The sequence below is a fragment of the Silurus aristotelis genome (assembly GCF_946808225.1).
Source record: "Silurus aristotelis genome assembly, chromosome: 17".
NCBI lineage: Eukaryota > Metazoa > Chordata > Actinopteri > Siluriformes > Siluridae > Silurus > Silurus aristotelis.
The window spans coordinates 20,975,605-21,003,278 of record NC_139590.1 but is presented as its reverse complement, the minus strand read 5'-3'; the positions used below and the strand labels follow the sequence as shown (position 1 = coordinate 21,003,278).

Below are 27,674 nucleotides of genomic sequence, written 5' to 3'. Positions count from 1 at the left end.
CATGCAGGGGGGTGTAAAGGAAGGGAGTGAGAGACAACTAAAGTGGAGGAGTAACAGGAAGAAAAGGAGAGAGATTGAGCGAGAGAGGGAGTGACGGAGGAATGAAAACAGAAAGCGTAATGGAGTTATCTGATGGAGTAAATTAGGGTGCGGGACAGTGCTGTAAAGATGGAGGGAATAACAGAGGGATAGATACAGATGAAAGAGCACAAGGAGGGAAAGAAGGAGGAAAGTGGACTGTGAGAGGAAATGTGTAGTTTATATGAAGTGATTGAGGTGTTTTAAAAACAAGAAGGATGGAGTGGCCACACACTGACTCTCTCTCTCTCTCTCTCTCTCCCTCCCTCCCTCTTTCTCTCTCCCTCTCTCTTTCTCTCTACCTCAGTCTTTCTCTTTCCCTCTCAGTCTTTCTCTCTCCCTCTTAGTCTTTCTTTCTTCCTTTTGGCCTCTCTCTCTGTCTCTCTTTCTCTTTCTCCCAGTAGCTCTCTTTTCCTCTCAGCCTCTCTCTCTCTCTCTCTCTCTCTCTCTCTCTCTCTCTCTCTCTCTCTCTCTTCCTCCCAGTCTCTCTCTCTTCCTCCCAGTCTCTCTCCCTCTCTCTTCCTTTCAGTCTCTCTCTCTTCCTCATTAGTCTCTCTTCCTCTCTCTCTTAATCTCTCTCTCTCTTTTTCTAAGTCTCTTTCAGTCTCTCTCTCTCCTCCTCTCAGTCTCTCTCTCTCTCTCTTCCTTCCTTCCCTCTTAATCTGTCTACCTAAATCTCTCTCTTTCCTTCTCTTTTTCTATGCATTTATCTTTCCTTCTCTCTCCTTCCCTTCCTCTCTTTTTTCTCGCTTTCACTTTTTCTGTACATTTCTGTCTATAAATTTACATCTCTCTCTCTCTCTCTCTCTCTCTCTCTCTCTCTCTCTCTCTCTCTGTGTGTGTGTGTGTGTGTGTGTGTGTGTGTGTGTGTGTGTGTGTGTGTGTGTGTGTGTGTGTGTCATCTTATTTTCCTTTAACTTCATTTGCTTCATTCAACCTGACACTGAGTTTCTTGTTCTCGGAAACAAAGCGAGTCTCGTCGTCAGTACAAGGAGGCATAACGAATCCGAAACCAGTGGCATCAAGTCTGCGATTCATGACTGCCGCGCCATGGCGTTCCAGCGTGCGGCCAGAGAACTACAATAACCATGCAGCCGGCGGCGTCCTTCATATAGAACGAGCAGCGTATGAGAACGAGCTGCAGCAGTGTGTAAAACCCTGTCCAACGCTGCTGCTGAATACTAATAACCCGTTTAGACCAATCAGATTCGAGTATTTCACAGCGCTGGAGTAGGAAGTCTTCCAGCGTGAGGGTGTTGTTCCGCAAGGCCTGGGTTTGAGCTGTGAGGATGTTACTAACCCCCTGTTGAATGGCCTTGAATGTGAAGTCTGCATTCCATTTCATTTCCTAGAATCATGGCAACACACACACACACACACACACACACACACACACACACACACACACACACACACTCTCTCTCTTATTTTATAATTCTCCTGTGATTATGCAATCAGGTCTGCTATGTTGGCTTTGACCACAGGGAACTCTCCACACACACACACACACACACACACACACACACACCCCTCGCTCCACTCGTTTTCGGATATGCCTGATGCCTGATGCCTGATGCGTGTGTGTATATATATGTATATATATATATATATATATATATATATATATATATATATATATATATATATATATATATATATATATATACACACACACGCATCAGGCATCAGGCATATCCGAAAACGAGTGGAGCGAGGGAGAAGGAGAAAACACACTGATGAACTCCAGGCAGCCTTGCTAGCCCATTCCTCTCTTCTCTCTCTCTCTCTCTCTCTCTCTCTCTCTCTCTCTCTCTCTCTCTCTTGCATAATCTTGTGGGTCTCGCTGGTTCAGAGGAAGCGATCTGTCTCCTGTATGCCAGAAAGAAAAAAAAAAAAAAAGCAAGGAAAAGAAGAGAAAACAAGTTGGGGAGAGCTCAAACCTGCACACACACACATAACACGCTTGAATCCGACGTGAAGGATTCTTTCTTTTTTTCCATGCACTGCAGGTATGAGCCAAGTTCGTGCGCACGGCCTGGACGATTTCGGATCGCATTCAGGACCGTGTTGAGAGTCGGGAGGAGTTGCGAGAAGTAGTGCCGAGTTCATTTCACAAACGCAGACACATAGACTTCAAAGACTTCAGCACTATCGTGGCAGGAGCTCAAGAGTTTTCCAGAACACCGAGTTGTGTCTCGGTCGCACGAGAAACTGACTTTGGAACAGAGCCAAACTTCGAATATTTTCGGTTATTTGTATCGTCCGCTGAGCGAACAGTTCATCTAAAAAAATAAAATAAAATCATAATGTACATTATATTTAATACAGGGAGTCCCCGAGTTACGATCGTTCGACTTTTTCGATATGACGATGACGTAAAATTGAACAAATACTCAAATGTATTTATTCTGTACAATACGTTAGGATGCTGCCACAATGTACAGTATTGTTTACCGTGTTTCTGGTGTTGCAAATCCCAATTTTAACTGTCGTCTCTCTTTTATTTTTGGCTCCACCTCTTTTTGGTGTTGCAAATCCCAATTTTAACTGTTGTCTCTCTTTTTTATTGGCTCCGCCTCTTTTTGGTGTTTCGAATCCCAATTTTAACTGTCGTCTCTTTTTTTTTTTTTTCGGCTCCGCCTCTTTTTGGTATTCATTCATTCATTCATTTTCTCCCGCTTATCGGTAATCCGAGTCACGGGGGCAGCAGTCTAAGCAGGCCCTCGCCTTCGACTGCTGCCCAATCCTCACAGCACCGACCCTTACGGTCCCTCCTGCAGGTGGTGAGCCCACGGGAAGGCGGCCCCACGTCACTCCGACGTCACGGACCTTTATTTTTCCCTCGTAAGGGACCCCCGGAGCATAGAGGGTTAAGGTCCTTGCTCAAGGGCCCAAGAGTGGCAGCTTGGCGATACCGGGGCTTGAACCCCAGACCTTCTCTTTTTGGTATTGCAAATCCCAATTTTAACTGTCGTCTCTCTTTTTCTATCGGCTCCGCCTTTTTTTTTTGGTGTTGCAAATTCCAATTTTAACTGTCGACTCTTTTTTTTTTTTTTTTGGCCCCGCCTCTTTTTGGTGTTGCAAATCCCATTTTTAACTGTCGTCTCTCTTTTTTTTTTTTTTTTTTTTTTTATCGGCTCCGCCTTCCACTCTTCCACTCTTTTTGGTGGTCCAAATCCTAATTGTTACTGTCATCTCTTTTTTGTTTTGTTTTTTGGCTCCGCCTCTTTTTGGTGTTGCAAATCCCAATTTTAACTGTCGTCTCTCCTTTTTATCGGCTCCGCCTCTTTTTGGTGTTGCAAATCCCAATTTTAACAGTCGCCTCTCTTTTTTTCTACTCTTTTCTCACCCGTTGCCACACACATATATACTGTGAAGTTTATACATTACGGTTCTATAAATTGATTGCTAAATTATGTACTGTAATCTGTGAACAAATGACAGTATAAAATTATTATTTAATATTAATTTATATTCAATTTACATTCCCATGTGTTGGGTGTTATTGAATCGATTTCGATCAGCACAGAATCCTTCTCTTCGCATTCTGTTCATTTACTGTTCATGAGCCGCCATATTGTTGGAAGGCTTTTACTTATACTTAGATCCGTCTTTTCTATCTCAAATTTTTCTTATTTTCCAGGCTCGTTTCGACTCTTTAATGCTTATCCTTTAAAAAATAAATGAATAAACAAATAATCGAATGAATCTAACAAATCAATCTAAAGCACATTTCCACTAGTTCCACTGTGATATTTGGGAATTATACGAGTCTATATTGTATATATGGTAGTATTGATGCTTGACAGCTCCAAGGTTGTGGGTCAGTCTTAAAGTCCGGGTTACTGTTTGTCCAGAGTTTCCCTGTTTTTAAAAAAGGAAACAAAACCTGTCTGTATTCCACAATTAGACTATGATCAGATCGTGCTTGTTGTGCAAGATCCAAAAGTCAGATTCAGTCATTTCTGGATCCTCTGTGTGAAGGCGGCGAATCCTGAGGGCACGTTCCCACACAGCGTTCACCTTAAAGGCTGCTTTGGTGTTGTGGGCTAAAAATAGTCACCCTGTAATTACTAGAAATGATTTTGCACGGAGGCGGGTGGGTGTGCGAGTGTGTGTGCGCGAGTGTGTGTGCGTGTGTTTACTGTGTGCTAATTTGTGGTAAGGGCATCGTGCCATCATTCTGATCGCTGTTGCTTCATTTCTTCCAACTTGTTGTGATGCTGGATTTTTCATTCACACCCAGTCACAGGTACATTCCTAATACAGCAGCGTTCCTCACACACACACACACACACACACACACACACACACACACGGTCTTGCAGGGGAATAGGACCACCACAGGATGATTCTTAGCAAAATTCGATCCTTAAGATTTCTGTATTACATGGGTGTATACGGTATATATAGAAGGATGATGGTAGTATTGAATCTTGACAGCTCCAGGATTCTGAGTCAGTCTTGAGTTCTGGTTGCTGGAGTTTCATGTGTCCTCGTGGGACTCCGGTGTCCAGTTGTAAAAAAAAAAGTATGTATATATTACAGGTTTGGGCTACGATGAAATCATACCTCGTGTTTGAGAGATACAAAATCTGATCTGGTCATTATTACTGATTTATTTATTTCATTTTATTTATTAAGACAATCTTTGAGCTGAGCATCCAAGTCGTAAGATCTTATATTTACGTGTGGGTATTCAGAATCGGGTTGCTTTGCATTGACAGTGAAACCTTGATAGTTGTTGAGTTTACAGTAAAGTACATGTACAATTCCCCTCGAAAAAGGAGAGTCAAAACCTTGCGATTTTTTTGTTCCTTGTTTTTGAGGGGTCATAGAACGTACCCTCGTTCCTCAAAGGTGAGGTTTTTCTTAAGGAGAAGCTTCGAAGAGACGAAACGTAAATTGTTTTAAACATGGGGGAAAGGGGATAGAAAATACGCACCAAAATAAAAGAAAATAACCTATTGAATGGAGAAAAATATCTATGAAGAAAATGCCGCGTCATCGATTTCTTCTTTGTTCCTTTTTGTCCCCCCCCCCCAGATTACCGCAGTGTGTCGTGAAGCCGCACTTTTCGCCCTGCAGGAGGACATAAAAGCCGAACTCATCGCAGTCGGCCATTTTGAATCCGCCCTGGCAGTCATAAAGCCTCGAGTGCCGGACTCGCTTCTTCGCTTATACGCCAACTACCAGCTGCAAAACGGCTCCGGATCCTTCCACTGACTCTGCTGTGTGTGTGTGTGTGTGTGTGTGTGTGTGTGTGTGTGTGTGTGTGTGTGTGTGTGTGTGTGTGTGTGTGTCTTCAGAACCAAATACCTCCAACCTTTATTACAGTTTGGTGACGATACAACATAAACATGTACATGCTACCGACTCCTAGTGTGTAAACGCCTATAAAATAAAAAGTGTTATTACGTAATCACGTCCCATCACGCCTGCATTTCTGTCCTGTTTGCTCGCCTGCACAACCCGTAGGCGATATAAACGCCCGGTATCTCTTTCGTCCGGTCCTCTATTGTTGTGCGGATATTTGCTCTGAGGAGAAGTTCTCCAGCCTCCAATGAGTTACAGCTCCATAAAAGTTTTACTCCGTCGCAAAAACGGCGAGTTTTACAGCCGTGGCGCGTTTCGGTTTTATTAATTTACTGCCGGCTTGATCCTAAGAGACGGCCGGAGTTCCATGCAGGCATTTAGGCGTGCTCTTAAAAAAAAAAATACTGCAGATTAAAATGGATAAATCACTTTAAAGAACAGCCCGTAGTGAGATGTTTAAGTGATTTATTCCTTTTTCTAATTACTCGCCGTACTTAGCGAGGTCTATCCAAACCAGAGATTCCGGTCTGGACTCTGGATGCGATTTGAGAGTCCGTAACAACCCCAGACGTCGTTTACACCTCGTCGTTTGGTGCGGATTGGAGACCGATAAGATTCCAACCAAGCGGGATTATATCCGCCATTCGTTTCTTTAAAGGAATTCGATAACCTTCTCAATTTTGTAGTTTACAGTGGGCTTTATTTTTGTTCTATGCACCATCGAAAGAGAGACAATTGTACTTGTCCTCTTCAATGAATGTCCTGTCTGATCAGACCCCATTACTGTAGATTTGCTTCATGAACACCAAATAAGTCCAAAGTGTGGAATCACCGACTTGTTTCTATGCGTCAAACTATGAAATTTAACGTTGTGGACATTTACTTTGACCAAGGATTGGGTGAGGAAGTCTGCTAACATCATCACTCCTGTTCTCTGTCTTGCAGAACTTTTAATGTTGGAGTCAAAAATGTCAGAACTTTCACTGTCGAATTCCTGCGTTTCTTTGCCTTTTACCAAAAAGAAAAAAAAAACCATGGTGGTTCCACACTTCTCAAAGACACTGTATGAACAGATGATTTATTATTTGATAAGTGTCATTAGATTTCAACTGATATACCACTAAATATACGGGTTTCCAAATGGAGCTGATAAAATGTCAAAGATGACGCGTGGCATCGCAGCCTCGTTGTCTGTTTGAGGGGGGATTCTCCGGGTTCTTTTGCAAAGAAGGTGGTAAGATGAGTGAGTTTGGAGCTGTTGTTGCAATCAGGTTTGGTCCTGCTCCTCTAGAGCTCCAGGGTGGAAACCAGGGCCAGGGTCGAGCAAAAAAACAAGATGATGGAAAGAGGAGGAGAAAACTAGGTGTAAACTGGGTATGAGTAAAGCCTGGCGCAATAGCAGTTTGGATTACAGGGAAGTTATTTCTGTCGTTCTTCATTTTGTTTATTTGCTTAATTATAGAAAACACGTGATCCCATTGATAAAAGCTGTGTTTAATGCAGTTACTGAAGGGAAAGTTAAACATGCCGCTTGGGAGCCGCCATTTCCATCAGAATGGGGAATAAATTGACTTTGTATTGAACTCTCCAACACCCCCTCCCTCCCTCCCTCCCTCTCTCCCTCTCTCTCTCTCTCTCTCTCTCTCTCCCCCCCTCCCTCCCTCCCTCCCTGTTTTTACTCTCCTGCCTGGATCCGGAAATGGCGCATCCGCCGATCTCCCCGCGCGCGGCCCAGAGAGGGGACGGGGGAGGGGCTTTCAGTCTCTCTCTCTCTCACACTCACTCACACTCACTCACACAAACACACACACACACACACACACACACACTCTTTTTAAGGCCGCGCGCGCAGGACCGCTCCTGGGTTTAACCCATGCAGATCCGGACGAGCCCAAGTCGCGTGAACATCCCGTAATATTCACTTTATTTTGTATAACAATTTTCTGATCCGTTTCTATTCTGCGCACCCCATAATACTTCAATAACATTGAATTTACGTTTTTATTATGCACATCCCATAATATTCAATTCATTGTCGGTTGTGTACATCTCATAGATCGCTTCATTTTAGATAATGTACATCCCATAATATTAAATTAACTGTTATTTTATGTACATCCCATAATATGCACTACGTGTTCAATAGTGTACGTCCCGTAATATCCACCTACTTTCATTTATGTGCATATTCAAATAAGTTCCTATAGTGTACATCCCATAATATTCCATTACTTTAGCTTATGTACAGCCCATAATATTTAAATAGTATTCTAGGTACATCCCATAATATTGCTTACTCTCCGATAGTGTACCTCCCATAATACTCAAATAAGTTTCTACGTACATCCCATAATATTGCGTTCTCTCCGATAGTGTACATCCCATAATATTCAAATACGTTTCTATGTAAATACCATAATATTGCGTACTCTCCGATAGTGTACATCCCATAATCATCCATTACTTTAGCTTATGTACACCCTATAATATTCATTTATGTACATCCCATAATATTCAAATACGTTTCTAATATGTAAATCCCATAATACTTGCTTACTTTTCGATGGTGCACATCCCATAATATTCAGATAACTTTAATTTTATGTAGGAAATTTACATAATATTTACATTTTATGTACATTTCAGAATATTAAATTTCCAAGAAGCGGCGAACTGAAAATTCCCAGTAATAAGAAGGTGAATAAAAGAGCAACGTTTGAGAAACAGATCCATGTCTATTTACTGTTCGTTTTCTTGTTTGTTCTAAAGAAAAAAAAAATAATCATCATAACTGAAATTTCTGAAAATAGATGAATAAATCGGGTGCGTTCATGCCCGGTGTTTCGAGCGGTAATCGAGCCGACTGTAAATGTGCACAAATGTCTGTTAAACAACAGTAACAAAAGCTGCAGCTCCTCGACGTGTCTGGACCTGTGATGAAGCCCACAGCCTTTGAGAGGACAATAATGATGATCCTCACAGAGGTCAATCACCTCCGTCCCGCATTCAGGCAGAGCGGAAACGACCTGACTTAAATGATCAGGTCCACCTTAAAATAAATAAATAAATAAGGGGGCTTTTAAGGTCGCACGGTTGTCTGTGAAGTGTCGGGGGCTTTTTTATTTCTTTTCTGTCGAAGTGCTGATTAAATATGCTGATTTTATTTCACAGTAGCAACAGTAATAGAAATAGAACTAATACTAATATGTGTCCCCTCTTATAAAAAAAAAAAGTCCAAATCCTGTCTGTGGACAAACTCAACGTTCCACCTTAAAAAACCCTTTGCATCACATTCATTCTCTCTCTCGCTCTCTCTCTCGCCCTCCCTCCCCATCCGGCCAATGAATGAGGAGCGGATGCGGCGTGTCCGCTGTGATTGGCCAATCAGATTGCTCGCTTGGTTCCGTGGGGGCCCCAACGGTAAAGCTCTCATTCATCTCGGCGAGCTTCTGACGACAGAAAGAGAGCGCGAGCGAGAAGGCGCGCGCACACACACATTTACACACACGCACGCACGAACTGGCTTTTTTTTTTTTTTAAATACAGCGCGGAGGGGGAAAAAAAAGAAAATCGTCCAGCAACTATTTATTTTGTGCGAGATATATATATATTTTTTAAATACATCGAGTGGGGACTTGAGACATTGTTTCCTACCCGGGATCTTACACACGGCTGGAGGAATTTCTGGGTGAAATGTTTTAATGGTTTCGTGTTTGAAGTCGGGAAATAAACGGTGCGCCCTTTTCCCTTCAGCTCGGCGTAATTGGGTGCGCAGACTCCCGCGTGGATTTTAATTCTACTTGATTGAAAAAAATATATAATATTTTTTAAAAAGGAGCGAATTTAGACGGGACGGAACAGGACATCAGAGCTTGTGTGCATGGCCGTGTGTGGATATTTAAAAAAACTGGCAGGTTGATGAGCCGTGAAACGTCCAGAGACCGATTTTGGAAGCGCAACATCGGCTGATGGAGTTCTCGTCATGGAGGATCGCGTATAGGTGCGTATGCAGAAAATAGAAGCCAACGAGCAATAATAATATTAATAATAATGATGATGATCATGACCTTGTGGTTTTTACGTGTCTGTATTATTGGGGCTGGAGTTTTGGTTTAGTGGAGTGGCCGTGTCGCGCATTGCGCGGGCTGCGCAGCGTCGGAGATGCGCAGGAAAAATATGCGCCGGAAAAAAAAATAGAAATGCGCGCCGTGTTTGTTTAGCGCCCTTATTTCCTTTGCAAAGCAGAAGCTTGTGTGTGTGTGTGCGTGTGTAAAGCCACTCCGCTCCCAAACACCCCCTTCCTCCCACCCCTCCCCCAGCGGGCTGCCTTTCATTCATAAGTTTTTACCCCCCTCTGCCACTTCCACCTCTTTCTTTACCCCCTGCTTACACCCTTCTTTTTACCCTCTCCCTCCACTTCCCCCCCATTTCCGTCCGTTTTATCATCCTTCCACCTCTCCAAATACCCCCCCCCCCTCCTTTAGGCAAACCTTTTCTTTGTTTTTGTTTTTTAATCCAATAAATATATCTGTAACTCCTCTTCCACAGATGATCACCTCTACTTCCACATCATTACCCCAATTTCTTTTATGTCTTCCTTCATTACCTTCCCATTTACCCCCCTCTTCCCTTCCACTTATCCATTTACCCCTTTATTATTAGTCTTCCTCTCCTTTTTATGCCCCACCACCACCACCTTTCTGATATCTTTTACCCCCCTTTTGCCACTGACCAAATTTCCTCAACCACCCACGTCTGTTGATTGACTGCTTTTTTCTTTTTACTACCCTTATGCTTTATGACCCCAATCTCCATCTGTTTTTACCCTCTACTTTTACCCCCCGCCCCCAGTCTTTCCAGCTCATCCCAGGCCCATGAGTTCTTTTTTTTTCTTTCTTTTTTTTTCCTCTCCCAGGGGTCGTGCGAGATACTGTCCCAAACCCCAGAACAAGTAACCCGGTTACTAAAATCACGTGCGTGTAGATGATGTGTAAGGTTGGGTTTTTAGAGTTCCCACTTCAGGAAAGGATAACGGACAGGACGGTTGAAGAATCCGGATTATTTTCTAGGTCTGTTTACATCGAATGGCTTTGTTTTTTGTTTTTTTTTAACCCCAAAGCTCAGTTCGTATCAGCTGCGTCGGCGTAATCTTTTCCCAGTGTCGGTCAGCCATACACATGCAGATCTGGGAGAGTTATTGAGCTCAGTCCAACACGTTTTTAAAGCGAACCTGTTAAACCTGGAGGAACAGAGTTTGTGAAGATGCGAGGCGTTTCGGGAATAGATCTTTCACACTTATTCCTGCACGCACACCATTTTAGTTTCTCAACCAGCTGCTTTATGAGACTAGGAAACCAATTCACACATTTGCGTATTTGAATCCAGCTCGAATACAGCCCTCGTCTGTCTTACCATCCCTCACTCTTTTATAGCCCCGGTTGTAAATGGTTACTTCCTCCCGGCTCAGGCCAATAAAGGGCTGCACGTTGGTGCGGGGCAGTACAGCCAAATGATATTGCTTGCAGAATGTGGGGGGGTTAATGCTTGGTTTGGCCCGTTTCAAAATTCTTTTACCCGTTTGGGTAAATTCAAAATCTACCTTCCACAGCATTTAACCGTTTCCGTCCAAGGGTTTTTTTTTTTGTGGCTCGTTTGACTTGTTCCTGTTGTTTGTGGTTAAGCGACCTGATTTCAGTAAGAGCCAAAAAAACTAATCGCAAAACCTTTTTTTTTTTTTTTTTACCACACAAGATGTATGAATCACTAGTAGTTTCAGTAGAATCACTGTGAAAGTATCGATCGTGGTTTGTCACGTGTGATTTTGATCCCCTTCTCCTGTCCTAATGTAGATTCCAGTGGTTTAATGTTCCGTCTCTGTCCTTCAGGTTCTCCGATGTTCCCGGACTGCATCGTTCCACAGAAAGTCGTTGATTCGGTCAGATGGATCGTGGAGGCCACGTGGGCGCCGTTCTCTCTCTGGATCAGATCCGCTCCATACGCTCCAAGAACGAGTACACCGAAGGCCCCGTGACATCCGCGGCACCCTCGCCACCGTCGACGCGCCAACCGTCTGCGGCGCCTTCGTGGCGCCCGTCGCCTCCTCCCCGGACGCTGAAGCACGAGCGAACTCACGAGGTCATCGTGGTTAACGTTAACAACAACAATTACGGAAGCGGCGGCACCGGCGGTGGCTTCTCTCCTTCTTCGGGTGGCTCGCCGCCCTTTCGGCATGTGGTTAGGACGCAGCCCAAATCGCAAATGGCGCCCTTGCGGCCTCTGTTCGCTCCCTCGGACACTTTGTTGAAGTCGAAGCAGGCGAAGTTAAAGGGCGAGTCGTTGCTGTCGTCGTCGTCTTCGTCCTCGTCGTCCTCGTCGCACCAACTGATTTGCGAGAGCTGCGGGAAGTGCAAGTGCGTCGAGTGCACGTCGCCTAGGCCCCTTCCCTCGCGGATGGTGTGCGACGGCCAGTGCGTGTGCTCGGCCGAGAGCGTGTTGGAGCACGGCACGTGCATGTGCCTCGTCAAGGGCCTTTTCTACCACTGCTCGAGCGAGGGCGGAGACGACGCGGGCGACTCGTGTGCCGACCGGCCGTGCTCGCTGACGAGGCCGCGCTGCCCGGCGCGCTTCCTCTGCATGGCCCTCATGGCGCCGGTCTTCCCTTGCCTACTCTGCTACCCTCCCTGTAAAGGGTGCCTGAAAGTGTGCCAGGTGTGCCACGACCGCCTGCGCCGACCCGGCTGCCGCTGCAAGAACTCAAACGCCGTCTACTGCTGGAGGGACGGGCAGGGACACGCTCTCACGCCCGGCAAACCCACCTGAGCAGGACAGGACACACACACGAGACACTAACAAAGACGGAGCCGAAAACACAGGCACTAACACACACAGGATTAAGGGCTTCTTGTTTTTGGCCCCATTCGGCTTCCATACTCAAGCTAAAACACGCACGAGCCGAATATGTGCTAACACACACAGCAGGGAGTCCAAACCCACGCTAACAAACACACCAAGGGCTGAACGCGTGCCAGGCATGTGCCGCTAATCAGTTATGCAACGGCAAGAAATTCTATATTGTTATCGTGGATGCTTTGAAATCTCACCAGTGCCACTGTGGTGTGAGGGCAGCATTGCAGGTCCTTACAATTTGCCAGCACGGGCAATCCCTATAACACTCTAGTCTGCAATGCGTAAATATAAGAAAAGCAGCACTGTATCTTTGTCATATCGCAATATTAAACGTGTTAAACGGCACATGCCTTTAAAAAAAAAAAGTGCTAACACACAGTGCAGGATGCAGGCTGAGTCCCAGGATCCGGGGGGGAAGAGGACGGACAATGATCTCGTCACAATGCTCTAAATAAACCCCACCTGTTCCTTACCGATCTGCTGCTAGGAGGATGGAGGATGGAAAAAAAAAACCCAAAACCACTCGTTTCTAATCTGTCAACTTGGCAGTTTCTTTTATTTTTGTTTGTTCTGTTTTGTTTTTTGGTTTTAACAAAACCAGTGTCTTAAACTGACTGCGGGTCTGCTCAGCTACTCCATTTAAAAAAAAAAAGAGAGAAAGAGAGGGAGAAAGTGGGGATTGGAAAAAAAAAAAAACAGGCAGAAGAAGCTAAGTAAGCGAGAGACAAACCGAACTGAATCTGTGAAGGACTGTCCGGCCAGCCCATAATACTGTAGCTGTTCCCAGAGCGCCGTAGCAACCTGGTATTGTTCTCACACCGAGGGCTCCCAGTGCCTTCCCGCAGGTCGTCTCCGTGGAAACGACCCCTCCGTCTGGTAGCATTTCCGGACGAGCGGACATTCTCACTCACACGCACACACACACACTCCGTGGCATTCTGACTTGTTTGGTTGTTTTTATTTTTTTGTTTTCTCTCCCCTTTTCTCATATTTTTGTAAAAAAAAAAAAATTGTATGTTCAAATCCATCAGAGGAATCCGGGCTATTTTTTCAAAAGTTACAAAAAAAAAAAAAAAAAAGAAAAGAAAATGTCTGTTTTAAAAACATTTTGTTTTTGTCATTGTAAAAAAAATATTTATTAAGTGAAGCTCTATTATTTTATGATATTTATTGCGAAACAAAGACAGTCTTAGATTTACTCATGTCTGAATATAACAGAAATATCAATACTGAGAAAAATTAAAGGGTGACACAAGCGTTATGTTAACTTTACTGCAGAAATATATGAATTAACTAATAACACATTGCCTCCTGTCTTTATTTCTATGTGTGTATGGATATTCGTGTGTTTATCTATCTCTCTATCTATCTTTTGCTTATGTTCAGGTCTGCTAATTTAGAGATGTACATGTGCGTACCTTCATGAAAACTACCTACCCATCCGTTCTAGTGCCCCAGGTTCTTGTTTCCATTTTCCTCTCACTTATTCTTTCCGACTTTCTATCGTTCTCTTTGTCTTGTTTTGAAACGTCTCCTGAGACGTGTGTCGAAACTTAGAAACAGGCTTGAAATTTTTACCACGTTTCTCGGTCTGTTTATCCATCTATTATCAATCCATTTATCCATCTCACAAGTTTGCCTCCGTCACTTATTCTTCATGTCTTAGTGTCTCATATTTCATTCATCCCTTCATCCATCAATGATCTATCTTTTTAAAAAGACATGAAAACTTCTGTCTGTCTTTCCACTTGCAACAGGTCCCAGTGTTTCCATTTTTTCTGTCACTGTTTCCATTCCTTTCTTTGTATTTACCTATGGTTTTTTCCCCCCCTTTCTCATTCACCAGCTGTGTGTGTGTGTGTGTGTGTGTGTGTGTGTGTGTGTGTGTGTGTGTGTGTGTGTTAGTGTTAGGTCCATCTTGAGGCCACCTGTGTGGTGACCATAAAGTGTGTGTTATCTCTGCCTGCTTTTATTACTCAGTTCCTGCTGCTCCAGCCTCTGACCCGGAGTTCCTCTCTCCCTCTCGATAGAAGAACGTTGCTCCAGTTGTGTCTCTAAAAAAAACACAAATCAAGCCAAGTGTGTGTTCAGCTACACGGCAAAGTTTACACTGATAATCTGGCTTTATATTCAGCGTAACTCTGAGGTAAATAGTTTTGCTCGCTGGTCCACAATTATCAAAACGCATCACCTCAGGGAAGGTGGCTAATCTCTCTGACACACTTGTCCAAGCAGGAATTTACCTCAGCTTCTTTTAAAAAAAGAAAATGATTAACCAATTTTCTACAGTATGTCTTTAATCGGAATCTATGCTAAGTAACAGGCCGGTGTGGGATTTATGCTAATGCTCACACCCTTTAAATACATTTTTAAATGCCACACTTTAATATTAATGCTAATACTTATGAAATCAGCATTTCGTTCACTTTGTGCTAAATTTTATGCTAGTGCTAATACCTTCCTGCCTGTTTCAACAGCTAATTCTCTACAGTGTAAAAAAGCAAGCTTGCTAATGCTAGTGCTCGAAAAAAGTTATTGAAAGTCATTTAGAGTCAAATTTAAGATTGTTAATGTGCCTAAAAGCAGGACATGATTATTTTAATCTTGTTCTAATGAATTTATAAGGTTTTTTTAAACAATTAGCTAAAGTAGAGCGGCCATTTTGTGCCTGTGAAGAATGTTTTTACTACAAGATTGTTTTAGTGGCTTAGACAACAGGAGCGAGACGACTCTCTCCCCCAAATGGAGCTGTGTGTGTGTGTGTGTGTGTGTGTGTGTGTGTGTGTGTTTTCTCTCCCCACAGGAATGCACCTTTTGTCGCACTAAAAAGCCTTTTGTGTGGATTTGTGGCCCATTTCCTGTCAGAGCTGTGAAGAGCCATTTGGCTTTCACACACAAATTCACACACCCCACACACACACACACACACACACACACACACACTCCCAGTTTTGAGTACACATCAGTCCCATGTGATTTTTAGATACACAAAGACAGCTAAATGCCTTACAGATGCTACACACATATAGCATAGACAACTACATCTCATACACACTAATAGTTTTACACCAAGTTGTACACTCCAAAGCATACACACACTTTACACACAGCAAGCGCTTACACGTTTCTGTCTCTCACACATACATGGATATACACACACACACACACACACACACACACACTGTTCATAAATTCCTCAGTTGATCCAGTCAGTGTGCGTCAAAAAATCCCCACTGTGTATGTGTGTGTTTGTGTCTGTAGGTGTGTGTGTAATTTTTTTCTTTGTGTATCACACCCACACACTCTCTGCAAGCGGAAAGAGAACTTGACTCCATTTCCTCGAGGTGCTATTTACAGCTCTGACCTCCACACACACACACACACACACACACACACTCACTCTGGCTGCTGCGTGTATCAGCACGCTCGGAAACAGGGTGAGTCATATAGGAAGCCACACACACATACACACACACACTCTAAAACACACTTTCAGTCAACCTCAAACTGCAACTCACATTCGACAAACGTAACCGTGCATAATTCATTCTTCCCGTTATATACGTGTGTGTGTTTTGGCAATTGCCTGCATTGGCACACACTGTAACAAGTAACAGGAAATCTAGCATAAAAAATTATATAATTATCATACAGTAATACTGTGTAATCTTTCTACAGTACTGTGTGTGTATTGCCACGAGGTTATAAATTAAGCCTTTTCGAACTTGTTGGTACAATGTTTTAGCAATTTATTTAACTTGTTTATTCCTTTTTTATGTATTTATTTTTGCATTTCTTTTTAGTTAGTTATGTAACTATTAAGCTTTCTATTTTTTTCTATTTTTACTACACTACCTTGGTTTCCATTACTTCAGTTTCTTTTAAATATTTCCTCCTAACTTCATTTTTCTACATCATACTCATGTTTTTTTCCCCCCAATTACAGTATAGTTTCCTCTTGTGTGCAACATGTTTTTTATTTCTATTTCCTACATAAACTACCTCCAGATCCTCTAATTTAATTCAGTGTTTTCTTTTTAGTAATTTCTATTAACTTCAGTTTTTTTGTTTTGTTTTATTATCTACTACTTTTATGCAACATCATACTTATGTGTAATGTTTCTTTTTTTACTGCTTCCAACTACACTACACACCTCTATTTCCTCTTTTGTGCAACATCGTTCTCATCGTATCCACGTGCAATGTTTCTATTAACCATTTCCTACTTGTGCAACATCCACCATGTGCAATGTTCCTTTTTATTTTTTTCTAATACAGCACCACTATTTTCTATCTTGCGCAATGTTTATTTTTCTTTTTTTTTATTTGAACTGTTTCTTAGTGCCAAACGGTCAAGCCCATTGTTTTTTCGATTTCCTACCTCAGTTTCCTTGAGTTTAGTACAATGTTTCTTTTTATTATTTCCTACTTCACTACCTCTATTTCTTCTTTTACACAACATCATACCCAAGTGCAATCTGTTTTCTTTAACTACCCGAACAATCACTGCGCTATAGTCACTTTCTCTCACGGGCCAATGTGTATTATTCTATGCTCTAAACCAGAAACAAATTCCTTGAATGCTTAGGCATTAAAGCCAGTAATTCTGATTCCGATGAATAGTTAAGTATGTGTTAAGTATGTGTAATGTAATGAAATGTAATGCATGAATAAGGTGTTGAGTGAATGCAGGTGCTATACATCAAAAAGAATCTCTGAATGCATTATTTAGGAGATAAAAACAATTGATTTATATCTACCGTAAAAAAAAAAGCTGCTATTGCTGGGCCTCAGAGCAAGGCCCTTATCCTGTTTTACTCAGGAGGGGCTCGAATATGCAACGAAATATGATGCAAGTAAATGGCTCTTTTTTTTTTTTTTTTTTCGTTTACTTGCGTAGCTATAAATTTTTTGACACCGCTTGATTGTGTTGTGTGTTGAGTGTCACTGTGGCCGTTGTGCTGTGCGTTTGGGCCGTTTTGTGTCAGTTTTTTTTGGTGGCTGGAACATTCGCTGCTCAGCATACAAAGCGAGGCCATGTGAGAGGCATTCAAAGTTCTCTTACATTCTCTCTCTCTCTCTCTCTCTCTCTCTCTCTCTCTCTCTCTCTCTCTCTCTCTCTCTCTCTTTCTTGCTGAATGAGTTCATCCTGAATGGGTCTTGGCTTCCGTCTTTGCTGTGTGTGTGTGTGTGTGTGTGTGTGTGTGTGTGTGTGTGTGTGTGTGTGTGTGTGTTTGTGTGTGTTCCTCATTGATTCGGTGATTCCTTTCATCAGTATGCCTTGATTGATCACAAGCTCTTTTGCGATCTATACAGGAAGTATTTCACGGCCCTTCACACACACACACACACACACACACACACACACACACACACACACACACACACACACACACAAACACACAAACACACAAAAGGAAAGATGACTGATTTGGCCTTCAGATAACATCCCGTCAAATTCAATCAGAGAGAAACGTGCTGTGTGTGTGTGCTTGTGGGTGAGTGTGTGTCAGAACAAAAGGATTTCTTTAGTGTTATCATGGGGCAACACCACTTTAAACAATGCCCCCCCCCTCCCATTCACACACCACCATCACCACTATCCCCCTACCCGGGGCTATTAACCCCAACAAGAGCCACTTCCTGCGCTATTTATACGTAAACGTAGTGCTCTGCCCTCGCAGGACAAAAGAAATCAACAATCGCTCATCCCTTGTCATAGCTCTGCTTCTACATGCTGACAGAAAGACCAGGGGGGTTGGAAAATGCTGACAGAAAAACCAGGGGGGTTGAAAAATAAAAAAATCAACATATAATTGTGTAAAAAAAAACGTTCTGTTTAAAAATAAAGCACTACATTGTGTTTTAGAACTGTGTGAACCATGTTGGCTAAATAGTTACTCCTTATCTTTCCTACTAGCAGTTTATTTTAGGAATCTGACAGTAGCCAAGACTAAAGCTTGTTAGGTGTTTAGCTATGAGCTAGCTGGCTACGCTGCTAACATTTTGTTTTGCTAGAATGCCTGAATGTGTTTTGCTAGCTAACTGACTGCTTCTAACAATGGCATGTGTTAAACTAGCCGGACTCCATCACTCCAACCTGCTTAACACAATAAACTGAGCTAACCAGATTTTTAGCAAACATGCTGCAATGTGTTGATAACTAGCTGGAGAGATAAAATGGTTTTATTTATGAGTTCTTAACTAGCTAACACTTCAACAGAAGCTAGTAACATAACTCTGACTAGCTGAATGCATGAAATTCCTTGCTAACTGTTTTCTTAGCTAAAATGCACCACTGACAGCCTTCCTGTATTACACTAGCTAGCTGGCTATATGTAATGTAATATAATTAATAAGATTTATACTTCAATGACAAACACTTTTATGTAAAACGGACCATTGGATTCCCCTTTTTTAAGATGTCAGCTCACTAGCTATCTAGCTAACATTCTATAAAACTAATAAATCATTAAGCTCTGTGTAACTTTTAACTAGCTGACTATGTTTAATAACTTTCATAGGATTTAGCAGCTAACCAGCTTGTCTGTCTTTGCCAGGGAAAGTCCTTGTGTTTAACACTAGCTAGCTGGCTTGCTGTAAAGCTTTAAAAGAAGCTAAAACTTTAGCTGCCTTCTGTGTAACTATCTGGCTACATCTGTTTGTTCTTCTTTCTATAAGCTGCCATCTAAATAGCTCTCTAGGTAACATGTTCAAAAGCTAGTTAAGTAAGATTGTGATGGGTGTAAAACCTTCCCAGATCTCTTTTATTCAGCGTTTATATGCGCTCTGTTATGTTAACTAGCTAACATAGTTCAACACAAGCTAGTCAAGCATTGAGCTACCTTTTGTGCAACTCTTATTGTGTTGTTCTTTTGATCAGTCTTGTAGATTTATACCTGTTTTCATGTTTTTCGCATTGTTCAGAAATCTTTAAAAACCTCCAGACAAATACTAGGGACTTCGAATGATTTCTGACCTCTCTAATAGAGTGTTTGAGTGTGTGTGTGTGTGTGTGTGTGTTAGGAAGGAGGGGGATTTTTTTTAAAGATTAGACTATGTATCCACCCAGATGGTTCCTGTCTACTGGGCTTTTTCAGTTTACTTCCTTATCCCCCCCATCTATATCTCCTTCTCTTTTAAAGACCTGGAAGTTGTCTTTTATTGCCCAGTTGTTCGGAAGTGACCTAGTGCCCTTGATTAGATAGGGCTGAGTCCTATCGGCCTCTGTCAGTTAAAACTGTCTCTCTCTCTCTCTCTCTCTCTCTCTCTCTCTCTCTCTCTCTCTCTCTCTCTCTCTCTCTTTCTTTCTTTATCTCTCTCACTGTCTCAGCATGGCTGCTTCTGTGTGTGTGTGGAGAGAGAGGATAACAATGGAGGCTTTAGTGTGTCCTGCTTTCTGGTCAAAGAGGGGGTGCGACAGAAAGAGAAAGGGGAAGGGAAGCGACAAACAGAGAGAGTGAGAGAAGAAAAGAAACACAGGAGGCAAAAGATACAGAGAAACCCGACCTATGATATCTGTAGCGCACTCGCACTACGGAGCGAAAGTTAAGGTGTATGAGAGTGTCGATGTGGCTGTGTGTTAGTGTGTATGAAAGAGCTTTCGAGTGTTTTAGGTGTGTATGTGTTAGGGGATATAGATTTGTGTATCATATTACTGAATATTTCTATAATATATTTGTTTAAGCGTAAAGTGAAGGTTTATGTGTATACACACTCACACATTTGCGTCTCAGATGGACCCTAATGGTTTTTAAAGCCGAAAACAAAACGATCAGGTGTCGGAACCCCCGAGTGTCGGATCACAGTATTGATGATTGCACTAATCCCTCTACAAGTCCTTTTCATCTACATTCCCTACACACACACACACACACACACACACACACACACACACACACACACACACACACACACACTTCCCATCCCCCTCAAACAGGTGAGTCTTTGAGATGCTTGATAACATCCTGCTATTGACTCTTTATTGATCTGAGCTGTTGCTTTTCAATGGGCCTCTTCTTTCAAAAGAGCCCTAAAGCTAATCACAGCCATCTCTCCTTATGACCCTACAGATCCTAGGCGTGTGTGTGTGTGTTTTGGGTTTTCGGGGAGGGGGGAGGGGGGGGCTTCATTTCCTGACGGATCAAACACCTCTGCGGGTGGTTAATTTATTGCCCTGTTCATTCCTGCAGTGCTGATTCGGCATTAAATGCCGTAACAGGAGGCCATGATGGGTTTAGACTTCTGTATGAATGTCCACAATGCTGATTAGATTTAGGTTCTAAAGTTCTCGAATAACTGATGTAGATCTTAAAAATACGGAATCCCACAACAGCATCTAAACCATAAAAGTACATTGTGTTAACAACAACGCGTTAGTTCGTACTCGTGCATGGCCTGCAGGCCAATTAGGAGGTCTGGAATGTGTCCACAGTAAACAGCTAATGGAGTTTATGTGGCCTGTAGAGTGAGTAAGTGTGTGGGGTTTAGGACGTGTCCACAATGGATAGCTAATTATCTGCATTATTTGCACAATTGCTACTTTTCACACTTCTGGTAGATGCCAAACTGCATTTCGTTGCTGTGTACCTGTACTATGCAATGACAATAAAGTTGTATCTGTCTGTCTAATATTGTTTATGTGTTGTATAGGGTGAGTGAGAGTGTGCAGTTTCGGACATGTCCATGGATAAAAGCATATGGTCTATAGGATAAGTAAGAGTGTGTAGATTGGGACGTGTCCACAATGGATGGCTAACGTTTTTATGTGGCCTATAAAGTGAGTAAGAGTGTGTAGTTTGGAGCACAAGTGTCGATGTTGCATAAACAGTACTCTGTGTAGATTGGGACATGCAAACACAGGATGGCTAACAGTGTTTATGAGGCTTATAGAGTAAGTGTGTTGTTTGGGACGTGTCCACAATGGATTGCCAATAGTGTTTATGTGGCTTATAGAGTGAGTAATAGTGTGTGGTTTGAACGAATGTGAAATGGTGTTTATGTGGTCTATATAGCGAATGAGAGTGTGGGGTTTATGACATGGATGAATGAATGGATGGTTATTGGTGTTTATGTGGCCTATAGAGTGAGTCTGTAGTTTGGAACACAAGTGTCTATGTGGCATATGCAGTACTCAGTGTGGTTTGGGACATGCCCACATTTGATAGCTCATGGATTTTATGTGGCGTATAGAAAAAGTAAAAGTGTGTTGTTCGGGACGTGTCGGCAGTGGATGGCTAGATGTGTTTATGTGGCCTAAAGAGTGAGTGAGAGTGTGTAGTTTGGGATGCGGCCACAATGAATGCGTAATGATGGTTATGTGGCCTATAGAGTGAGTGAGGTTGTGTAGTTTGGGATACGTCCACTGTCGGTTGGTGTCTATGTGGCGTATACATATAAATTAAATGTGTGGTTTGAGTCCACAGCAACATAGGGTTGGCCTATATAGTGGAAAGGTTGTGTTTTTGGGACATGTCCACACTGGCTCTATGTAGCAGATGTGTGGGTTTGAGACATATCCAGAGTGGAATAAGAACGGTAAGGCATTTCTGATGTTTCCTATAGAGTGTGCACATGATAGTGAACATTGCATAACCACCCTTTCGGCTATGTAGTGCATGCTAATGCTGTCAGGAAGCGGAAGGGTGGGGATAATTAACATTTTCTGTATTCTTATTTACAGACGTTATGTGAAGCGCCAATTTATGTGGCCGACTAACGACCGGACCCGGTGAAGCAGAGCACTGCAATCAGGAGTTAGCCTGAATGGTTTTCTCATCCTGCTCTGTGCACACACACAGACACACATGCACACACACACATGCCCAGTTCTAATACCTCTAAAATCACAGATGGAACCACATCGGGAATATTTAGGGCCCTCGGCTGTGTGCAGATGAACGCTTTGCAATGGAGGAGGAGAAGCCAGGGCACCAGTAACACACACAGACAAACACACACACACACACACACACACATTTTGAGTCGAATTTCAGTTTGGCTGCTGAGCACGCCGTCCACGCTTCAGTGGAGCTGAATGGAAAAGTCCGGAGAGCAGGAAGTTTTTGATTAGCGGTTTGCCTTAGAGAGAGAGAGAGAGAGAGTCTAAAGTCCTTGGTTGGATTGTCTCCCACTCTCCTTCTGCAGAATATATTTAAATTTTGCCTCTTCAAATGAAATGGACGTCCTGCAGTCATCCAAACCATTTTTTCCCTTCCTCTTAACCACATCCAGCACAGCAGGGAAAAACACTGAGTGCACATGGATCAAATGTCATCTCATATAATTTGTGTTATTTACACATTTTATATATATCAATCTATAAATATATTGAGAGAGTAATGGCACTAACTAACAAACCACATTTCTCAACCAGGCCTCCTAATATGGACGTGTGGTGCGACGCTTCTTTAGTTCCCCACTCGCTTTGATTCTTGGTTCCTACCTGCAACAAGTTTCCAGTTGACATTTTTTTTCTTATCGAGTCATATTCAACGTTTCATCACATGTAAATAGACAGATTACAAAGAAAAACAAAGCTTGAAAGGAAGTAGTTAACATCTGGTGAGTGTACACAGCTAATACAGACAACTTGCTTTTGTTAATTTGTCAATTTCAGATGACCTCGTTTGCCTTGTTTTTTTAGTTTTTAATTTTTTATCATCAGGGAAAAAAAATAAAAACAACAAAAACATGGTAAGGATTACCAAGAAAATTACAAACTACAGGGGACTACAGTAGATCAGCATGGCTATGTGCAAATTTAAACCTAAAAACCCTGATCTGCCAGTAGCAAAGAGTTTTTCTTGTCTTTTAATCCTTTTAAATGTGGAGTGTCACAACGTGTATTAGGTAAATGTGTATTCCACGCTGATCAAACACTGGATTCAAATCCCTGTCGTTAGATACAAGCTTGTTTGTTGTTGATTTCGAAAATTGGCCATTAACTGTGACGAGTCTTTGTTAGTTCTCCTAATGAACATAAAAATATAGATCTTTTTCCAGAAACTTTGGCTCGCATTATCTAATAAATTAGAAGACTTTAAGGCTACGTCCATTAAGGCATACGTACGCCTTCATAATAAACTCAATAAATAAACAACGTAGAACCTTTAGGAACACCAAGAGACCTTTAGGAACACCTCCAAAATGCCCATTGTTACTGTTTTTTACTGTTGTTACTCCCTATATTTTTATATAAAAAAAAAAAAATCTAAAGTTTGCTGTCACAAATAAGCAAAGAAAAAGGGTTGATGCTTTCTTTTTCCATAGAGCTAGCATCTAGAATGCTAGGTGCGTGACAAGATGCAATGTCAGAAATGTAAAATAAGACTGTTTGTGAAACTAGACAAATCCAAAATAAAAAAAAAATCAATTAAATGCACATTGTTGCTTTTGTACTGTTCTGAGAAATGTAACTAGCTGACAGACAGGTTAGCACGATTCTGAAGTCATTGTTGTCTATGCCTCTTGGATTTCGTCTGTACAGGAAACTCTAACAGTAGTTTTAATCCTTTGTTACATGAATTACACCAGATTAGCGCTCCATGAAATATTTTGTACTCGTTTCTTTTTCTTTTTCTAAGCTCTGTTTTTGTCTGATAAATTCCCTGTCCTGAACACGGCCTGTGGTTTTGTGTGTATCTTTGTCCTGGCTGTAACTTGGCCCCGTTGGCTTAAAGCCAGACAAATGCATTCACACCAAAATGGCTGATCTCAGACCTGTGGGCATTTCTAGCTCACAATGATCTACAATCTTCGCATGCTAATTCCAGGTCAGCAGTTCTTTTGTGAATTTCTTTTTTGCTTCTTCTCCCTTCTAAAAGCCCCTTGGGTAGCAAGTATCGAATGTCCCAAATGGAATGGATCCAGGATCAGGTTTGGATCTTTGCCTCTACCAGAGATGTTTATACTTCAGATGGAGAACTGGTCCTAGATCAGCCGGCCGATGCTTTGTGAAAGGTCTGGCTCTCGGGTTTCAGTGTGTGAAAGGAAGTGCGGATGCAGTGTTAGCGACCGAGGCTACTCTTATTACCCGTCTCTTTCAATACAACTGCGTGCTCCTGTTCTTTTGGTCCATGCTAAAGCGTCTTCACTTTCACAGCGTCAAAACACGCTAACGTCCCCCCCCCCCCCCCCCGTTGTTTCGTAAACAAGCATATTCCGTAACTCTACCGTACAACGGATTCTATTTCCTCATCGTGTTACTTACATACCGATACGTTTGACATCTCGCACCCAAGGCCGTAATTAATGACTACTTCTTAATGTCATGTAACTATTTGACTTCTGTTAAGCATCCTCCACCCTTTCAAATGATTTTCTGTTTACCATCTTTTTTTTTCTTCCTGGCAATAAAAACAGGTAAATAATTATAGTCGTGCTTCATTGTAATTATGAGCTATTATGGGATTAATCGTTCTTTTCCTGTAACAACAGATAAATAATAATCACATAATAGAACTTGAAGTAGACTTAATGACTCATTTCTTGTTCCTGTAATACAAAAATGTGTTAGATAGATAGATCAGGACTGGGAATTCCAGCAATGTGCAGACACCCTTATCCAGAGTGACTTACATTTATCTCATTCATACAATTGAGCAGCTATGGGGGGGTTAAAGGGCCTTGCTCAGGGTTCCAGGTATTGCAGGTTGGGGTGGCTGGGATTTGAACTCATGACCTTCGAATTCAAAGTGCAATGCCTTTAAAGACACACACTTACTTACTCACTTACTTGGTACATAGTGATGTGGTACAAAAGTTTGAGCTGAAACAAAAAAAACATAAAACACAATATATAATATATACATAATATACACAGGAAATGTAAATCTATCAAAAGTTTTTCACGTGGTTCCAAAATTCACCTAGAGAAAAGCTTGTACGCCCCAGCCACAAGCTTGTGCACACTTGTTTGTTAGCTACTTGCCATCTTAAGATGCATATTTAAGATGTACTAATTAGTATGTTACCACACCAGTAGTGTCAGTGCCCCGTAGGCATTTGATTTGGCACCAGCTGGGTGGCGGTTTAACAGTGGAGAAGAGCATGGAACGACAAACAATACAAAAAAAAAGGTTGTTCTTTAAACAGCTTGTAATATCATTTATGTATTACAAATCAGTAGATTTGTGGCTAGTTGGTTGGTAATTTCATATGAAAACCACATGAATCCCTAATTGTTTGTTGATTAAGTAAGAATACACACACACACACACACACACACACACACACACACACACACACACACACATACCCATTGCCTGCATGTATCTGCTGTTCATTTCGCTTTCAATTTTGTGATGGCAAAAATGTGTAAAGCATGTTATTGGGCTCCTTTTCATCTCCTTCATTCCTTTCTTCTTAGGTCACTTTGAACCCAGTGCTTTTGCTGGTAAAGTAATGAACACACACACACACACACACACACACACACAGACACACACACACACACACACACACACACACACACACACACACACACACACAAACACACACAAGGAAAGCAAAAAGAAAATGTAAGAAGAAAGCAAAAGTGCCTTAGGCCTGCATCCTGCTGCTGATGTTTCAGAAGTAGCTAAATCAGAAACAAATGCTTGCATGCTAATATTATACAAAAATTGATAAACAGTCCATATGTGAAGACTGAAAGACCAAATATATACAATATATGGACCATGAGTTTGGTATATACTTCTTGAACCTCCCATACCGTTTTTAGTCATCCACTCTTCTGTGAAGATGTTTCACTAGATTTTGTGGACATTTGTAGAGATTCTTTTATCCACAAGGGTGTTAGAAAGGTCAGCTAGTGATGTAGGTGAGGTAAGGAGGCCTGGAGTGCAGTCACTATTTCAATTCATTCCAGAGGTGTTGAATTGGGTTGAGGTCAGAGATCTATAGCAGGAGATCTTCCACTTTAACTGATGTGAAGCATATATTCATAGAAATTGCTTTGTGCACAGGGGCGTTGTCATGCTGGAACAGGTTTGGGTCTTCTAGTTCGAGTTGAGGTGAAATGGCATACTTCCACATCCAAAGACTTTCTATACAATTGTTTGCCTCCAACTTTGTGCTTGGGGAAGAATCACATATAGCTGGTGACCCATTACTTTTGTCCAAATACTATATTTCATACTTAAAACACATTTCTGATCATAGTAAACGTGATTTTATCTTAAAATCATTACCAAAAGCACTTTTTTGACCTAATACTAATAACAAAACCAGAAATGTGATGTCTATCCAAACAGCATCTTGGATATTTCTCATCCTTCATGTTTCTCTACTTCCAAAATCTTCGTGACCATTTTCCCAGAAGAGTGGCGGTTAACAGAACAGTAAACAGAGACTCAGTGTGGAATGGAATGTTTAAAAATAACACAAATCTTATTGTCGGGGTTCCCAAACATTTGTCATTGTAAATTTAAAGCTGTTTGGAATCAGTAAACGGATTCAAACACAATCCTGAGTGTGTAGGTATGAAATTGTAAGTTGTATATTTTGAATTTTTCTTTTTTTTTTTATTTAACATAATGTTTTACATTTCAGAACATCTTCCTCCAGGTGTGTTTTTTCAAACATCTGAGGTGACACTTAGGTGAAAGAAAAAAACAGAAAAACGTCAGGGTCAGTGTTCAAGATCAGACTCAAATAGTGTGTGTGAAAGAGAGAGAGAGAGGTGGAGGAAGAAGGAAAAGTGGAACCAGCTGTTTGGACTTTATTGCGTTTTGACTGTAGAGACTCATAATGGTTCAGAGTTTTGCTTCAATCAAATGCTTGATTAGACTTTACAGGAATATTAGTCATGTACCTCCTCTTTTATTCGGGTAAAAAAAAAAAAAAAAAAAAAAGCTCTAATGGTGGCGGAAAATGAGTATGTTTGATAAAAGGGTCCAAAAAAAAAAATCTCTGTGGGCTTCCAGTCCTTTTTCTTCTTTTTTTAAATGTTCCATCTACCACAATCCCACCCACCTTAAAAAAAAAAAAAAAAGGTGTTTCCAACCCCCTCCTGGAGCACAGGTGTTGGTTTGAACGTTAAAACGCGCACACGCGCACGCACACACACATTTACACATGCTGCAGTTCTGAGAAGTCTAGACAAAACCTCATACACACACATCTGGTGTCTGGTGTGATGTGAATATGAAAATATATGCAATAAAATGGTGATTCTAAAATAAAAAAAAATCATTCTTTTATTCACAGAACATTTTTTCATTGTAGCGTTCAGTAGGATTTGGACATCAGCCCTCATTCAGACAAACTGACAATTTTAAGTATAGATTTTATGTATCACATACACAACAATACAACAGTACTACATGCAGCCCAGTGTTATAATCTGTTTAGATGGATGGATGGATGGATGG

General features: G+C 41.7%; 2 protein-coding genes and 1 long non-coding RNA gene across 5 annotated transcripts in view; all 3 read left to right on the top strand.

The window, feature by feature from the left end:
- Positions 1 to 5,510, top strand: part of afg2a (AFG2 AAA ATPase homolog A) — a 79,319-nt gene extending 73,809 nt beyond the window's left edge. For both annotated transcript variants that reach the window (XM_083566028.1, XM_083566027.1), the window contains one exon: positions 5,125 to 5,510. In XM_083566028.1, the coding sequence (XP_083422154.1) occupies positions 5,125 to 5,304 (180 nt within the window). In that variant the 3' untranslated portion in view covers positions 5,305 to 5,510. The remainder of the gene's footprint in view (positions 1 to 5,124) is intronic.
- A 3,256-nt stretch (positions 5,511 to 8,766) lies between these two features.
- Positions 8,767 to 13,602, top strand: spry1 (sprouty homolog 1, antagonist of FGF signaling). Of its 2 annotated transcripts, none has more exons than XM_083566072.1 (2): positions 8,767 to 9,394; positions 11,280 to 13,602. In XM_083566072.1, the coding sequence occupies exon 2, from the start codon at positions 11,335 to 11,337 to the stop codon at positions 12,211 to 12,213; it is 879 nt and encodes a 292-aa protein (XP_083422198.1). In that variant the 5' UTR covers positions 8,767 to 9,394; positions 11,280 to 11,334; the 3' UTR covers positions 12,214 to 13,602. The 2 variants fall into 2 exon arrangements, with proteins under 2 accessions (XP_083422198.1, XP_083422199.1); XM_083566073.1 differs by lacking the exon at positions 8,767 to 9,394 and adding an exon at positions 10,276 to 10,463.
- A 9,123-nt stretch (positions 13,603 to 22,725) lies between these two features.
- LOC310739847 overlaps positions 22,726 to 27,674 on the top strand; it is a 102,419-nt gene continuing 97,470 nt past the window's right edge. Inside the window, exon 1 of the long non-coding RNA XR_014537507.1 lies at positions 22,726 to 22,863. This is a non-coding gene — a long non-coding RNA (uncharacterized lncRNA). The remainder of the gene's footprint in view (positions 22,864 to 27,674) is intronic.

Coding starts and splice junctions, on each gene's coding strand:
- spry1 (XM_083566072.1), top strand. CDS start 11,335: ATGGATCGTGGAGGCCACGTGGGCGCCGTTCTCTCTCTGGATCAGATC.